This window comes from Pagrus major, chromosome 3, assembly GCF_040436345.1.
Source record: "Pagrus major chromosome 3, Pma_NU_1.0".
Taxonomy (NCBI): Eukaryota; Metazoa; Chordata; class Actinopteri; order Spariformes; family Sparidae; genus Pagrus; species Pagrus major.
The window spans coordinates 16,039,129-16,055,203 of record NC_133217.1 but is presented as its reverse complement, the minus strand read 5'-3'; the positions used below and the strand labels follow the sequence as shown (position 1 = coordinate 16,055,203).

Sequence of the window (16,075 nt, the reverse complement as noted above, 5' to 3'; positions counted from 1 at the left end):
GTGTGAACAATCTGTCTTAGTTTGTATCTCTTTAAGAAACGTCCACTCTGCTCTGATTGGCCAGCTCTCACAAGACAGAGCAGACACCACCCACCATGTGTCTGCATCAGCTCTGGTGTTTGGGGGTGTGGCCAAGGGTGGTGACCGTATAGTTGTGACATCACAGCCTTACGTAAGTCCTGACGGCTCATTTAGAGGCACAGTGTCTGAATACAGGCTGTGTGTATTTCTATTTATATAGCACGTAGACCTGCTTTGTCATTAGAAGAAGAAAAGAATCATGAAATCTCACTCTCTACAATTTAATATCACATTTTTACGTTCACCTCTAATTTCCTTCGTCAGTACAGAATATTCTATAACGGGCCAGGCTTTAAGCTGGAATAGACCGAAGAACAAATGTTAGTGAGGCTCTCTATTTTCGAGTTTGTTAGGTTATCCACAGAACACGTGCGCTCCCAGAAGACATAAGAGTTGAAACCATGAATAATTGAGCAACGAGAACTTAACCTCTACATGACCGATGTGTAGAGCAGCATTTATAACTGAAGTCTTCGATTTCATGGCCAATTCTGTGCTTGGCCTACAAATAATGCCAGAATTGCAACGTTTGAAGAAAAAAGAAAAAAAGAATCCGTGCATCAACCAGGAAAAATATTTATATTTCTGACAAATAAAAATGCACTCCTATTCACAAAAGTGCCAATCCGACCAACAAAGACTGGAGGTTTCTTATGTATCTGTCTTTGACTTACAGGTGATTTTTCTTTATATCTTTTATTTACTTGAATGTGCACACATTTTGTGCAGAACATTGCTGCTCTATTTTCCTTATCTTTAAAGTTACATTATTTGCCATTGTTTCTCTGGAAAAGTGGCATTCTTTACTGTGGGCACCTAAATAGGGAAATGAGTTAAGGCAGTGTAATTGTCTGGGGAGGGGGTGGGGGGGTTACTTGATTAATTGCATAAAACTGGGCTTTTCCAGCTACCTGTTGTCCATTGGTGTGATGGTCCCCACTATTGCAGTCTTCTAATGGTTTTCACTGTGCAAAGCTGAGCTGCAAATGTTTTGGAATCGAAGAATTGATTTCAGTAGAGAACAATATTTAGCATATTGTAGAGGAGGCTGCCTGTCGGAAGTCCCTCTGCGAATAGAAACTCTGCTGCACTGAGAGAAATACTGATATGTGGCACATGATGCAAATTGAGGAAACATAAGCGACTATCATAGCAGACAACTGCAGGTACTAACCTTATTGTCATAGTTTACCAAAGTTTAGTCATCCTGAAGGCTGGTAAAAAAGTTTTTACTGGATGTTTTGTTTTCAGTAGTTGATGTAATTGGCTTGTGTTGACCCAGTCAGTCTGACTGAGAGCGCGCGCCAGGCCATTTAAAACTTGCTTCTTTTCATTAGAAGCTGCAATAGCTCAGTCCCTCTCTTCTCAGTTTTGTTTTTTTCCTCAAGTTCAAGTACTGTTTAGGGAGTTAGAAAATCTGCAAAATAATCAAGGAGACTGCAATAACTATTGTCCAAAATCAGGCACCCCGGAGGCAAAGATCCACCTACAAACTGCTCTCACAGGTGACACTCCTTCCACTGGGTGGAGCTAACAGAGGCAACTACTTGACATTTTTTTCTAAGATAAAAATCTGGGATTCAGAAATTGCGCAGTGATTTACATTAAAAAGTATTATAAGTTAAACTATATGTATGTTCTGATACATTGACAGGGATTCAGATGCAATTCTAATCACTTCTGAGAAGTGGAGAAAAAGCCTCACTAGAACACGTCACAGGAGGAAACAAAGACAATAAAATAGGAGATGAGGATACAAGCCTTTTCTGCTTTTCTTGATCTTTTTCCTGATCAGGATATTCTGGGCTATATTTTTGGATAATTGTGTTTAGAGTAAAAGTTTGTCCTAGTCAGGCTGCATGATCAGGAACCTTGTTGTCTAACGGGGAATGAACAGACGTCACTAAATATCTCAAATCTGACTTGTCTTCCGTCCTAGAAGCTGTTCATGTCTATATCAAAATCGAAAGCCATCCTCGGCTTGGTCAAGTAACGTTGTCTACGCTACAAATGTTTACAATGCTACATGTTTGTAAAATACTTTTCATATGCCATCACTGACCAGTCCTGATGTATTCTCTGCTCTGGTCCTCTCTCATTTCTTTTACATGTATTTATTTTCTCTATTCTTGTTTATGATTTTTCATTTGCTCAAAATTACCCATCTTAAACTGTGACTTGACTTGACTTTACCGACGGTATGAATGAGTGACGAGAAACTAAATACACTTCAACTGAACATGACACACAAACATGAACATGAAAAAAAATACATACAGGAAACAGCAACGATATTAAAAATGTAAAGAAAATATATTGAATTTAAAATTGTTCAGTGGAAAAACTGTACAAAACAAATAAAGTTATGTTGCAACCCTTTAATGCAAGTGTGTCTTCTTTCATCACTGTCAAACAAACGGCTTTGAACTAAGTGTGTTTTACATTCGGCTTGAAAACAAATAAGCCAAATATCCACTGTCTAAACCAGCGCTGCCCAAAGTGGGGCCCTTGGACCAAAGTTGGTCCATCATAAGGTTTGACTTGCCCGCCAGATGTTTACAGTGTCAAAGCAAAGAGCAAATAATGTTGGGGATATGTTTAGAGCTTTGCAGTGAGCTATTAATTATAAAGAATACGTAATGTTGCAAGTTTGAGGAGGATTTTGAGGCACAATGTAGAAAATGTTTCCATTTAATAAGCAATTCCTCTTTTTTTTTATGCAACTTTATGTAAAAACTACTACTACTACTCTCTGTGTTCCGTTACTTTCTGGAGGCATTTCTTCATCAGAAATCATACGACGTAGATTCTGCTTTAAAATAAACAATTTCTTAATAAATTGTTTGTGAAGCCTTTTATAGTTTGTTGTTGACAGCGAAATAACTATTAACTAAAGTTTGATTAACTATAACCCATTTCCTAATGAAGGTTATATTAAAGTGTCAGCATGGTTTGTTACTACAGAGCAGCTCTACTGTAATGACAGGAAAACAAACAGCTGCAAACAAATCACTGAAAAAAGCAAACATTTAAATTTAAATATATGAAATAAAAAAATATTAAATATAATGTCTCACTCACGTACATCACCAGTTGTCATGGAAACAGAATGATGGTCTGTATATAAAGGGCTGCAGACCTGTATTCTTCCCCTTTTACACTTGGACTTTGGCACAAGTTGACCTGCTGCAAACCCAAACTGTGGAAGGATTACTCTCTTGAGAACTGAAACACTTGAAATAAATCTGCCGGATAACTGCTGGATCATTGGATTTAACCGCGGATCAACAAGGGACTCCTGCTGTTGGGAGGCGAAGATCTTTCACTTCTAATGAAACATTCTTCCCCAAAACTACATTGAACACCTTTAACTACTTTAATTTATCCAATCTGAGACAGTGGCTTTTTGTAGATTAGTTTTGTGTTCAAATTGAATCATGAATTTTTCATTTATTTTACCGAGTTTGGATTTTCAGTTTCTGAAAAACACAGGTAGTAATTTATGAATCCTGTAGATGGCGGCAAAGCCTCAACCTGGGAAGTAAACCACCGATTAATAAATAATGAAGAAGAAGAATCCAAAGTTATGACCGGAAGTCGTTTTTTTCTGCTTCACGCTGTTGAGGAAACCTGCAGTTCTCAGTCACATCAGCTATTTCCTCATTGAGTCTGAAGGTAAACAACTCCCTAATATGTGATAAGGCGGGATAGCATTTAGAAACGAGTACGTGGGTAGTCTGTCAAGGTTTTTAGATGTTTGTGTCCTTTATACACGAGGTAAAATGGGCTAACTGTTAGTCGTGCGAGCTAATTTAGCTGCCTCTGGCTGCTAGCAGGTGTTAGCATGTGCTAGCAAACGTAATGTAAATGCTCGATAGCAAGTGGTGAAACGAAAGCTAGTGGGGACAGGGCACACTTGATAGAAAATGGTGCTAAAATTTGCTGTGGTTTTTGTCAGTCGACGTGCAACACATCATCTGGTATCATTAACATGTAGGTTAGTGCTTTTGTAACAAGTAGCTGCTGGTTAACTAACTTACAGGAGGGTGTCACAGTTTCTCCTGTCAGTTAGCTGCTCTTCTGGCGGTTAAAAGTTTCCATACGCATTATAAAAAACACGTAGTTATGACCAGAAGTAATATATATTTTGCATATATATAACTTTCAGCTTTCACCAAACGTAAAAAGCAGCATTAGCTCTAACTGTAGCGTTTCATCAGCCTTTCAAAACTGGCTCGTCATAAGCTAATGCGACTTTATGCGACGTCACTCAGCTAGAAACATACATTTAAGATTTTCTTTTTAAGAGTCGGTTAAAGGTCTTATTTAGGATTATGTTGCTGTTTTAGGTGAGAGTCTGTCTCCTTACAGTTGAGTCTCCGTTGGGCTCAGACCATTAAAAAAAAACATGCTCATGATCTTTAATGGTACCCGTGTGTCATTGCCAGTGAGCCAAGTCTTACAGGTTCTTCTCCCCTTTTAAGAGATACCAGAGATGAAAAAACAAGACACAGAAGAGTCCCCGACCCAGGTCAGTGAGGATGCTCCACCTACAGCAGGAGGGACGGAGTCACCTGCAGCTGCTAAAGACAGCTTGGACAGCAACAGCCCCAAAGAGTCTGAACCACAGACGCCACAGACAGACACACCTCCACAGAGCGATGAGGCAGGAAGCGAAGGTAGAGTTTTAATTATTTACAAGGTTAATAATATGTTGATGACATGACTGTCTCAGTGTCTTTGAAACACGAGAACCATTTTATAACAAGGTCAGGATGGAGCAGACTTTGTTGTCCGCCTGTCACTGTTGTTGCAATAATCTGAAGGAATATACTGATTTGTAATTCTGTGAGATGTTTTGTAGTAGATCACTATGTAACAACAGCAATGACGTATGTATATGTCTTTAGTGTCTTGCAATGTTATATATTGAAAACTGTACACCAAATCCCACTTAAATACCTGCCATTTTAGTATGACAGTTATTAGCAACCACTGGCTCTACAAAGACACTGGTACATAATGCCTGTGCTTCTGCTTTCGAACAGTTTGCCACAGTTGGGTTCTTAAATTATTTAATAGCTTACTGTGTCTTAATCATTTCAAGATTGTTACAGAAATGTTAATAAATTATTTCACTACTGTTTAAGGGTTAGGGTTTACTTGTTTGTTTGGAGAAAAAAAAACTCCACTACTAACCTAACTTGTAGGTTATGTTTCTAGAGTTCAACAAGTCACAAAAAATGATTGCCCTCTTCTTAATTTTGTTTTTTTTCCCGCTGTTGTGTTTAGTTGCAGAGGCAGCGCGGTCTCAGTGTGACATGGCTGAGGAGCTGAGCCGACAGCTGGAGGACATCCTCAGCACCTACTGCCGGGAGAGCATTTCAGACGATGCCAGCACCCTGCCCAACGGCCAGTCACACAGCCTAGAGCTTAATGGTCTGACCAGGGAGGATGACAAGCCAGAGGAGGGCAAAGTAAGCGACGGAGTGGCGAAGGAGCAGAAGAAGACTCAGGATAAGAAGAAAGTGAAGGGTCTGGGTGAGGAGTGATTTACTCTTTTTTGTAAGAATCTCTGGAGAGTTGTTGTTTCCAGGTGCTGACAAGAACTCAGAAGAACAATACGCTTCACATTACACACTGCTCACCTGAGAGACTACCTGTACTTTTATAGATTGGTGACACTTTATACAGATGCCAAAAGAATGGCATCTTTTACATATTAAAGTTTAGTTTGCTAAAGAAACTAATCAGCAGTGTGATAGTGTTTTCTAACAGCCTCTCTGATCATCTGCTGTCTGTTTTCATTGTTTATGCAGGCAAAGAGATCACTCTTCTCATGCAGACTCTGAACACATTGAGCACCCCAGAGGAAAAGCTTGCAGGCCTCTGTAAGAAGTATGCTGAATTGGTGAGTGTTTCCCACAGAATTGGATTCTATTGTAAAGTCTGGCGTGTGGACTACACATGATCCTGACCTATTTTAATTTAACTATAAAAAACATTAAGGAAAAGGGCTGGGCAGTAAATCCATATTATATTATTTATATCATTGGGATATGAGACTATATTATGTCTTAGATTTTGAATATCGTGATATCGTTATATGACATAGCTGTTGTCTTTTCCTGGTTTTAAAGGCTGCATTACAGTAAAGTGATGTCTGTTCTGCTTGTTCTAATACTTGCCTTTACCCACTTTCATTATATTCACATTCCTGATGATTATTTGTTAAAAAAATGAATTGTGTTGATATTTTGTTAAAGTAGAAATAGTCATCCCGACAATATTGTCATAATAAAATATTGTACTATATGAGTTTTTTCACTCAGACCTAGCATTTGTGAAGTGCTTTTAACACGATTTCAAAACATTGAAATATATATAGTCTTTTGCAATATAGTCTAAATGATTGATCATGATTTTATCTTAAGGTCATATCGCCCAGCCCTATGTCATTCCCCTCGGATCTATTTTGTTTATTAAGGAAAATTTTTCTCTGTGGAGTAATCTTTACAAAATAACAGATCTTATGTATACTCACAGACATTACTGTGGAAGAATGACCACATGGTGAGGGACTAAGCTCATCAGACTTGACAAGTGAAATATGGTGGTTTCCGCAAAGGGTTGAATTAAACCAGGAAAACAGCCCAGGGAACATGCAGTCTATGATGCCATATGTTTTACAGGTGTATGAATAACCCTTGAAATTACCAAGGCACCATTTTGTTTATTGACATACATTCTGTAAATATTCTCATATATTCTAAAATGGGTGCCCTGAAGACACAGAGTGTCTCGGGTACGTGGATGGATGTGCCTGGTTTGTTTACTGGCTTAATTTCTGGGCCAAAAAGGATTCATGTTTTTCTAGATGTGACACCAGAAGCAAACATTGAGTGTTCGTCAAGGTGATGCAGCGATCGTTGTCAAACAGACACAGACTGGTGCAATGCAGAGCTCTGTCCTATGACCTCAATACAAGCCAGGGTATTTTGTTGCATTTTACAGCACTAATGATGGACTTGGATGACCTACTGGGACTGTGTACGTTATAGGAAGTTTCTATGTGCACTGTGTGAGCTGGAGAGAGCTGGTGTGCGTCATTTGGCAGCGTGTCAGAACTGATAGAGGAAGATTGTTCTGCAGTGTTGTTATTGACTGAAGGAAGAAGCAAAGTCTCTGAAATATCATGGCAGCTGAAAGAAGTTATTACAGTGTCATATCTGCGTGAGCTCTTGTCACATTGCACTACAATTACAATTTTTAACAGATTAACAAAGCAGTTTATTACATACAATATTAATATTGTTTTATAATTAAATAATAGCCTGGATTGACAGTTATTTCTGACCCCCAAAAGATCAGTAAACTTCAACCTTAACACACGCATGTAATCAACAGATCAGTTATCGGCTGCTGCGGTAAGTCTGATCCATCTCACTTTGACAGCAGAACCCCTCAAACAATATGTGTGTGTTTGTGACAGCTGGAGGAGCACCGTAACACCCAGAAGCAGATGCGAGTGCTGCAGAAAAAGCAGAACCAGCTGGTCCAGGAGAAAGACAACCTGAGGAACGAACACAGCAAGGCCATCCTGGCTCGCAGCAAGCTGGAGAGTCTCTGCAGGGAGCTGCAGAGGCACAACCGCACACTCAAGGTACAAAACACGCTCCAATGTCATCAATATAAACACCTAACTTCTGCATTGATTTGATAAATGCCGTCCTGTAACCATAGCTTCTCTGAGGTCCAGCTTCTTCATATTTCTGATTTTATTTAATGTGGTCTTGACTCTCTGACTAGCTGCCCTTATCTCTTCTTTAGAGAGCACTGTGATTTTTGTCAGGATCAATTATAATACAATATGCACAGAGCATTTGCTGTGAATTACTGGCCAGATTGTGGAAGCAAGCAACATCAATAAGAACGCTCCTTTGGTACACGTTACATTATTATGTTCCTTTCTTTCCCTCTGCAGGAAGAAGGGATGCAAAGAACACGTCTGGAGGAGGAGAAAAGGAAGGAAGTGACATCCCATTTCCAGGTGACACTGAACGACATCCAGGCTCAGATGGAGCAGCACAACGAGAGGAATGCCAGTCTGCGACAAGAGAACACAGAGCTGGCTGAGAAACTGAAGAAGCTCTATGAACAGTACAAACTACGTGAAGAGGTATGAGGGCAGTTTTTTCTTTCCATAAGTCACAATCATGTCAATTTACCAGATTTTTTACAGGATGTCTAACAGGTGTTTTATTTCTCTATCCTCTGTGAACCCCCACCAGCACATAGACAAAGTGGTAAAGCACAAAGACCTGCAGCAGCAGCTGGTGGACGCCAAGCTTCACCAGGCTCAGGAGCTGCTGAAGGAGTCAGAGGAGCGCCACGACAGAGAGAAAGAATTTGTAATTATACACTGAAGAGGCACTTGTACATGTACGGAATACAAGCATTGTGTTCGGTTCTGTTGTTCTGCATAAATGTTTAGTTATTTTTCCTTTTCCTTCATCTCCTCAGCTGCTGAAAGAAGCAGTGGAGTCTCAGAGGATGTGTGAGCTGATGAAGCAGCAGGAAGTTCACCTCAAACAGCAGGTCTCCCATCACTCTTTACTCTTCATCTTTTATAACGCAGCTGTGAAAATGTTGTTGCAACAAACACCTTTATATGATCAAACTTGTGTTGTTTTCCAGCTGTCACTGTACACAGAGAAGTTTGAAGAGTTTCAGACTACTTTGTCCAAGAGCAACGAGGTCTTCACCACATTCAAGCAGGAGATGGAGAAGGTGAAGTGTCTGTAACTGTGAGGCTGTAAGATAAAGAGAAGGGGAAGGAATAGATTTACCTTGTGATGGATGTGACAGTCTTGTGTTCTTTGTGTTACAGATGACTAAAAAGATCAAAAAGCTTGAGAAGGAGACGGCCATGTATCGGTCCAGGTGGGAGAGCAGCAACAAGGCGCTTCTGGAGATGGCAGAGGAGGTGAAGCAGATTTATGTTTTTATTGTGGACTGTCCTTACTAACATTAAATTATCTCTGATGGCTAAAGACCAATCAAAAAATTCAAAAACCACTTAAATGTAACACAGAACTAACATTTGTATCATGTGTGTGTGTTTTGTCTCCAGAAATCTGTGCGTGACCGTGACTTTGAGGCACTTCAGGGTAAAGTTCAGCGGCTCGAGAAGCTGCGGCGGGCACTTAAAGTCGAACGCAACGAGCTCAACAAGAAGGTTCAGAACCTCAGTGATCCCCACAGTGGCACCACAGGAGCCCCCACCTCTGACCCAGGGACTGACTCCCCCTCTCCACCACCTACAGACTCTGTGCTGGAGCCCAGCAGCCACCCTGTCCCAGACCCCATCCCCTGCTCCCAGTCCTGCCACTGTGACCCTGAACTGGACACAGACCCCCTACTAGAAGGGGCACCGGCTCAGCCCATCGCTGCACAGGAATGAAGCAATGCTGCTCACCGCCTCCTCTCTCCCCTCCAGTATCAAGCCACCAAACAATAAGCCACCAGCCTGCAAGCCACTACTCCTCTGCTGGATGAAGCTGATGTTAAACACTGGTCCAGATAGCAAGTTCACTCGTGTCCTCCCAGCAAGCTCTTTAAAAGGAAGATTGTGCCCCGCCTGTCAGTACATTTACTAGCACACAATAACTCAGTTACTGTGAATAACCTGATTGAGCGAATAGTTTAATTAAATGGTTTGTTATAACCTAATTTCCCCAGTAATCACATTTTCACGATTCATCTATTAGCCTGGGTAATTTCCACAGGCAGCCTGCAAAAAACATCTGTCGGCATCACTTAGTAGAGAAGGACAATTATGAGTTTCTGTAGGGATGTTAAATTTCCAAGTTTATATATAATTGCATGTATAATTCTTAGTCAATAGTCAATTAGTCAATTTGTGGTGACACTCCAGGAATCATGCTACACATGCTGCTTTCAGTCCACAATCTCACCGGCATGTGCCCTGATTTAAAATCCAGCTGTTACGCTTGCTTTAACTTAATGGTGACGACCTTTAATAATGTCGTCATGTGTGCGTGTAAATGTGCAGACTGCCTCTGTGTTGTTTTACTACACATCCAACACAACTGCACGGCAGGATAAATAACAGTGCTGCTTGGGACGACACAAGACAAACAGGTGTATGGCAAGAGGAGTCATCAGAGATTGAATGAAAGTGTGTGTGTGTGTGTGTGTGTGTGTGTGTGTGTGTGTGTGTGTGTGTGTGTGTGTGTGTGTGTGTGTGTGCGCGCGTGTCTCCACTCAGTCCGTCTAACGTGCGTCTTCGATTCATAGCTCGCAGTATCCAGAAGGCCACTTCCAGTAATTTAATGTTTTTCTTTCAGGTGAAGTCTTTACAGAAATATCAAACATATTTTTTTTAGCTCTTAATAACATAAAAATAATATAGAATTCTGCATAATTATTGAAGGAAATGTTACGATTTGACTTTTTTGTTCCGAACACTTTCCAATATTTGTTTGACCAGTTTTCAGTTCTTCTTGTAGACCAAATGTTTCTGTTTTCTTGTTTCATTTGTGCAGTGTTTGGTTTTTGTGGTCTGTATTTATTGTTTGAAGCATATTCTCTGACAATGAAATGTATGTATCTTACATAGCACCACTATAAAAGTAAATCAGATTATTTTTTATTCATTTAGAAAATGTATAAAGGTGTAACATTTATGACCAACGTTTCATTCCTAATCTTTCTGAGTTGAGTTACTCTATTTTTGTTTTATGTTTTCCAGTCTGCTTATATTTTTTTAATGATCACCACTTTACACTTGTTTAACTCCATCTTCGTGCATTGGTGTGTGTGTGTATGTGTGTGTGTGTGTATGTGTGTGATGCTTACATGGCTATGATTGTCTCCTCCCAGCCCTGGTAATTGCAGTAGCTTGTAATCAGGTTTTAACTAGAGAATGTTCAAGGACCTCTATGCAACGCTTGCCTCTTGGTTTTATTCTGTGGCAGTCTGAACTGACAAGCACTTAGCTGAGAATGTATATTCATTATATCCACTGTCCCGCATGGAAGTATTGTATTAACAGACAACATATCTCACAGCAGAACTCTATTTTTGCCTAGGTTTCGATCCTGTTAATTGCCTCACAACTGTTGTTTGACATTGAACGTAATATTGTGCATCTCCCTGATGCTTTTTAAAGGTGCAGTGACTGAGCCGAGTGGGAATAAGGAGGGAAAAATAGAGAAAATGTTAATGGACTTCTGAATTGTAGTTTCACTCCCAAACATGTCATTTCCCCCTTCAGACATCCTAACGTACTACTTGATATGTAGCATTGGTAACAATGTGTCAACTTACAGAATCAGTCATTTTCAACTTAAATAGAAATGGCAAACCTAATTTCTTCCATTGTCTCACAGGACAGACTCTTTGTACCTCCGGTCCAGTGGTGGATGTGGAGGTTCATTGACCATGAGAAGGAACCAAAGATGTTTCCTTTTATGTCTTTTGCAGTACTTTTATCTGGCCCTGTATATTTTGTTTCTTGTTAAATAAAAGATGTAACAGTGTATCTTTGAGTTGATTGTTCATTGAACTTGTTTTATTTAGAAAGAACTAAAGATGTAAAAGCATGTTATGGTATAAAAAGATGAATGCAGCATCATTTATTCTACTCAAGTTAAAACATTTGTTATTTTTTTCACATTTGAAAGAAACCAAAGAATTTAATTATTGTTGGTATATTTTCATGTCAGTGTACAAGTGTTACTGTTTTGTTGACGTTTTGCAGTGCTTATGTATTTATTTGTGTACTTGACAGGGACAGTTCACAGCATCTTTGCGTGTCAGAGTTAGCCAGCTATAAGCTAATGTACGTCTAAAATTTCTTTTTGCAAATAATTACAATTAAATTAATTAAAACTCCTTAATTACATCATTATAAATTTGAAAATATATGGTACTTTAATAAGAAGTTATGGGGTGGATTATCATTATCACGACACTCACTTCGTGCTACAGTGGGGCATTACCGTCAGAGGGCGCCATCTTGCCGTTTGACACCGGAAGTAAGCCACCTTCCTCTTCCGCCGCGGCTCCGGCGCCTCAAACACGAGTGTTCATCTTTTCTGTCTTTACGGGAGACGCACTGAGTATACTGGACCGAGTGGCGACACTTAACTGAGAAAAATGGTTCGTATATTCCTCAGTGACAGTCTGCTGCGAGTTATATATTATTCAGAACAATGCTCCTCCTCTTGCCGAGACTGTGAGCTCCAGTTTAGCTAGCATATTTAGCTATAAAGCTAACGTTAGCTTAGCTTCCCAATTAGCCAACGTTAGGCTACTGTTAGCTGCTTTATGTGGGTGATGCAAGATACCGGTACCTGACAGCTGGTAGAGCTGGGTTGCTGTACCTTCATTCAATGATAAATAAGTAAACCTCACATTAACAGCGTGTTTGTCATCACAGACCTCTGCACCAATATGTTTCCTTATTTAAAAAAAACGCCATAACACCCAAGTGAGTGGCCTGCTCAATAGAAAGGATATCTGATGTCACGTCTAGTTGACCAGATCGGTAAGACCGTCCAGATGTTGATGTGCACTGCCTCCTCTCCACAGAAACCTATCCTGCTCCAGGGCCATGAGAGGTCCATCACCCAAATCAAGTACAACAGAGAGGGAGACCTGCTCTTCTCTGTGGCTAAAGACACGGTCAGTTTATAGTTCATAAGATATGTATTGACGCCATTATCATATTTTTTATTCCACATTTAGGATCGTTTGGTGTTAACTAATTAGACCTGTATGTTGTAATTTCTCCCACTGTAGGTAGCCAATGTGTGGTACTCTGTCAATGGCGAGAGGCTCGGCACCTACAATGGACACACAGGAGCCGTGTGGTGTGTCGACTGTGACTGTATCCTTTTTCAAGAAATGCTCGTGTTTATGTTGTTTTATCTTAGACAAATAAAATGGCTGAGCTTGTGTTCAGTTGCCTGTGCTGTGTTTTTTGCTGGTGTCATACATGTTGGACTCCTTAATGTATGCTCTCTCAGGGGACACTAAAAACGTATTGACAGGATCAGCAGACAACAGCTGTCGACTGTGGGACTGTGAGACAGGTAGGTAAAAAACAGATGAACCGAGTGTGTTGAGACTTCTAGTGTCAATTCTCTAACTGAAGTAGTAGGTTGGGGTTGATCCTACATCTACTTACCTGTGCCTCTGTCCCTCTGTGCCCACAGGTAAACAGCTGGCCCTGCTCCACACCAACTCTGCTGTCAGAACGTGCGGCTTCGACTTCAGCGGCAACATCATCATGTTCTCCACAGACAAACAGATGGGTTACCAGTGTTTCCTGAACTTCTTTGACCTGAGGGACCCACAGCAGATTGGTACATACCACACAGACTACTTTAGTCAGCTGCCACTTTCATTAGTTGAACAGGAAGTTGTTGATCAGACTGAAGAAACATGCCAGCCACATCCGGCTTTTAGCAGCATTTGCCTGGAGTTAATTGTTTGTTTGTTTAACTTGTCAGATCACGTGCTATAAAAAAACTTCGATTTCTTTGATTTCTCCTAGTTGCAGTTAAGTAGTAACTTATTTGTGGCTATGTTTTGGAACAAGAAATACTTATTTACTGATCCAAATTCATACAAGGTGATAAAAATCATACTTTTTCAAATGTGAAATGAATCTTATTGAATGCAATATTTCAGTTTGCACAAAACTTAGCCGAATGTATTTACCTTTGCACAGTTCAGCTGTCTGAGAATATATTGATCAGCAGTCTTCTCTCAGTGGTGTAATAAGTGAGTTTCTCCGTTTCCCTCTACAGAGGACAACCAGCCCTACCTGTCGATACCCTGCAGCGACCACAAGATTACCAGTGCTGTGTGGGGACCTCTGGGAGAGTTTGTCATCGCCGGCCACGAGAACGGAGAGATCAACCAGTTCAGCGCCAAGGTTGGACACACACTGTCTGTCTGGGAACATATGGGGATGGAATTAACTGAGTTAACTGGCTGCAGGGCTTAATACTAGTAAACACATCTGATATTGATTATGAAGTCCAAAACATTACATCAACTAAAATGAGAAACATTATTAGTTTTGTAGCAAATATGAATCAATATATTAGAGTGACTGAATATATTAAAGCATTCAAATGTGAGCTTTCAGACAAAGATATTTATTAGCCTGGCTTCAAGAGGAGACTTTTTTTTTTTCTTCAAAGCTGAATGTTGTGCATGTGTGTTTTCTGGACAGTCTGGAGAAATCATGAAGAAGATCAAGGAGCACACCAAGCAGATCAATGACATCCAGACATCAGTGGATCTCACTATGTTCATCACTGCCTCCAAGGACAACAGTGCCAAGGTAAGACCCGTCTACTCTGCTGGCCCTTTGGCACAGTCAGAACCTGACAGCTTGTCAGTAGATTGCTGTATTTGTTGTATAAAACAATAGTAATAATTTGGCATGTATTTATAATCCATGTATTATATAATCAGATTTGTATTGTGATTTACTCTGTTTTAATATCCTACTGTGTTGTGTGTCTTCTTTTTCCCCTCAGCTGTTTGACTCTGCTTCTCTGGATCACATCAAGAGTTTCAAGACAGAGAGACCTGTCAACTCAGCTGCCATCTCCCCCATTATGGATCATGTAAGTGAAGACTTGCAAAGTAATGCCAAATAAAACCAGTTAGTGCTAAGCAGCTTTACCATGTACACATTTATTTGCAGCTAAATGTTTCACAAAGGCAAATTGCATCTCCTCACTAACTTGTGAACACTTTGTGTGATTCAGGTGGTGATGGGAGGCGGTCAGGAGGCCATGGAGGTCACAACCACGTCCACCAGGATTGGAAAGTTTGAGGCCAGGTGAGGAAAAGTGTGTCTTAGGGTGATTAGAAGTCAAGAAAGAACCTCCTTCCCACATAAACTTCATGCCTTGATGCAATTATTTTGCGTTATTTTCCATTATGCTTTGCACAGGTTAGATTTAAATGTATACTATGTACACAATTCTTTACGTTAAGAGTCAACATTTTTTAGGTTTTAAAGTGGTAACCTGACTTTCTTCTCTATGCTCAGGTTCTTCCACGCTGCCTATGAAGAGGAGTTTGGAAGAGTCAAAGGTCATTTCGGCCCCATCAACTGTGTGGCATTCCACCCCGATGGCAAGAGGTAAGAGATGAGCATACTTGGAAATACACTGACCTAAAATGTAAGTAGTCTCATCAAAAAAATGACTTATTGTACATCACTGTCAACGTTTTGTTCTGTGGTTATTGTTTACAGTTACAGCAGTGGAGGAGAGGACGGATACACTAGGATTCATTACTTTGACCCACAGTACTTTGACTTTGAACTGGAGGCGTAAACAGTCAGGCTCCTCAACCCCACAGCTTCAGCTAACATCACACTCAGCCCAGTCAGGAAGAAGGAATAACGGACTAAAGTGTTTTTCCAGTCTACTGACCCTTCATCCGATCTGATCTAAAGTCAGCATACAGGTCAAAATTAAAGATTTCTGCTGCCAGTGATTAAATTTGCCCTGTATACTTGTCAAACATTTCTTTAAATAAAGGAAAAGTGGTCAGAAGAGGTGACTACATCTCAGTAACAAGTGTGTTGTTTTTAAGTCATTTTTCTAAACACTTGAAAACTGTCGGTGGGATCAGAAGCAGTTTTTGTACCCTGGATCTTTAAAGTTTATTTAATCTAATTCTACAAATCAGTAGAGTTTGACCTGATATATTGTAAGCCATTCCACCACAAGTTACAATAAAATTACTTAATACAAGTCGTGTCTGTGTGATCTATGCTACTCTCATTCAACAATTGATAATTCAGTGTGAAAACAAACACCTGCTAGAAAAAAATTATAGCACACGCATAAAATCCTATGTTATTGACGGTAAGATTGTTACACTTAGCCATAGTTTGTCGTGGTGGAAATTGTTTGATACTTTGCTCAGTTTA

General features: G+C 40.1%; 2 protein-coding genes across 2 annotated transcripts; both read left to right on the top strand.

Annotated features, from left to right (window-relative positions):
* The first annotated feature begins 3,683 nt into the window (after window positions 1-3,683).
* Window positions 3,684-11,647, top strand: txlna (taxilin alpha). The gene is made up of 11 exons (XM_073463348.1): window positions 3,684-3,756; window positions 4,566-4,760; window positions 5,374-5,622; window positions 5,901-5,992; window positions 7,574-7,744; window positions 8,066-8,260; window positions 8,373-8,492; window positions 8,605-8,679; window positions 8,779-8,871; window positions 8,972-9,067; window positions 9,215-11,647. Exons 2-11 carry the CDS (start codon window positions 4,577-4,579, stop codon window positions 9,542-9,544), a joined length of 1,605 nt encoding a protein of 534 aa, XP_073319449.1. The 5' UTR covers window positions 3,684-3,756; window positions 4,566-4,576; the 3' UTR covers window positions 9,545-11,647.
* Window positions 11,648-12,156: 509 nt separating this feature from the next.
* Window positions 12,157-15,896, top strand: eif3i (eukaryotic translation initiation factor 3, subunit I). Its single transcript, XM_073463383.1, has 11 exons — window positions 12,157-12,267; window positions 12,700-12,792; window positions 12,910-12,997; window positions 13,137-13,202; window positions 13,326-13,475; window positions 13,923-14,050; window positions 14,354-14,464; window positions 14,664-14,753; window positions 14,898-14,971; window positions 15,185-15,277; window positions 15,392-15,896. Exons 1-11 carry the CDS (start codon window positions 12,265-12,267, stop codon window positions 15,471-15,473), a joined length of 978 nt encoding a protein of 325 aa, XP_073319484.1. The 5' UTR covers window positions 12,157-12,264; the 3' UTR covers window positions 15,474-15,896.
* The last annotated feature ends 179 nt before the right edge of the window (window positions 15,897-16,075 follow it).

Bases quoted from the DNA above. Each gene is read 5' to 3' on its own strand.
- eif3i (XM_073463383.1), top strand. The intron at 12,793-12,909 runs GTCAGTTTATAG...CTCCCACTGTAG, and splicing joins TCTCTGTGGCTAAAGACACG to GTAGCCAATGTGTGGTACTC. The intron at 14,051-14,353 runs GTTGGACACACA...TTTTCTGGACAG, and splicing joins TCAACCAGTTCAGCGCCAAG to TCTGGAGAAATCATGAAGAA.
- txlna (XM_073463348.1), top strand. From the start codon at position 4,577: ATGAAAAAACAAGACACAGAAGAGTCCCCGACCCAGGTCAGTGAGGAT. The intron at 5,623-5,900 runs GTGAGGAGTGAT...TTGTTTATGCAG, and splicing joins GAAGAAAGTGAAGGGTCTGG to GCAAAGAGATCACTCTTCTC. The intron at 5,993-7,573 runs GTGAGTGTTTCC...TGTTTGTGACAG, and splicing joins GTAAGAAGTATGCTGAATTG to CTGGAGGAGCACCGTAACAC.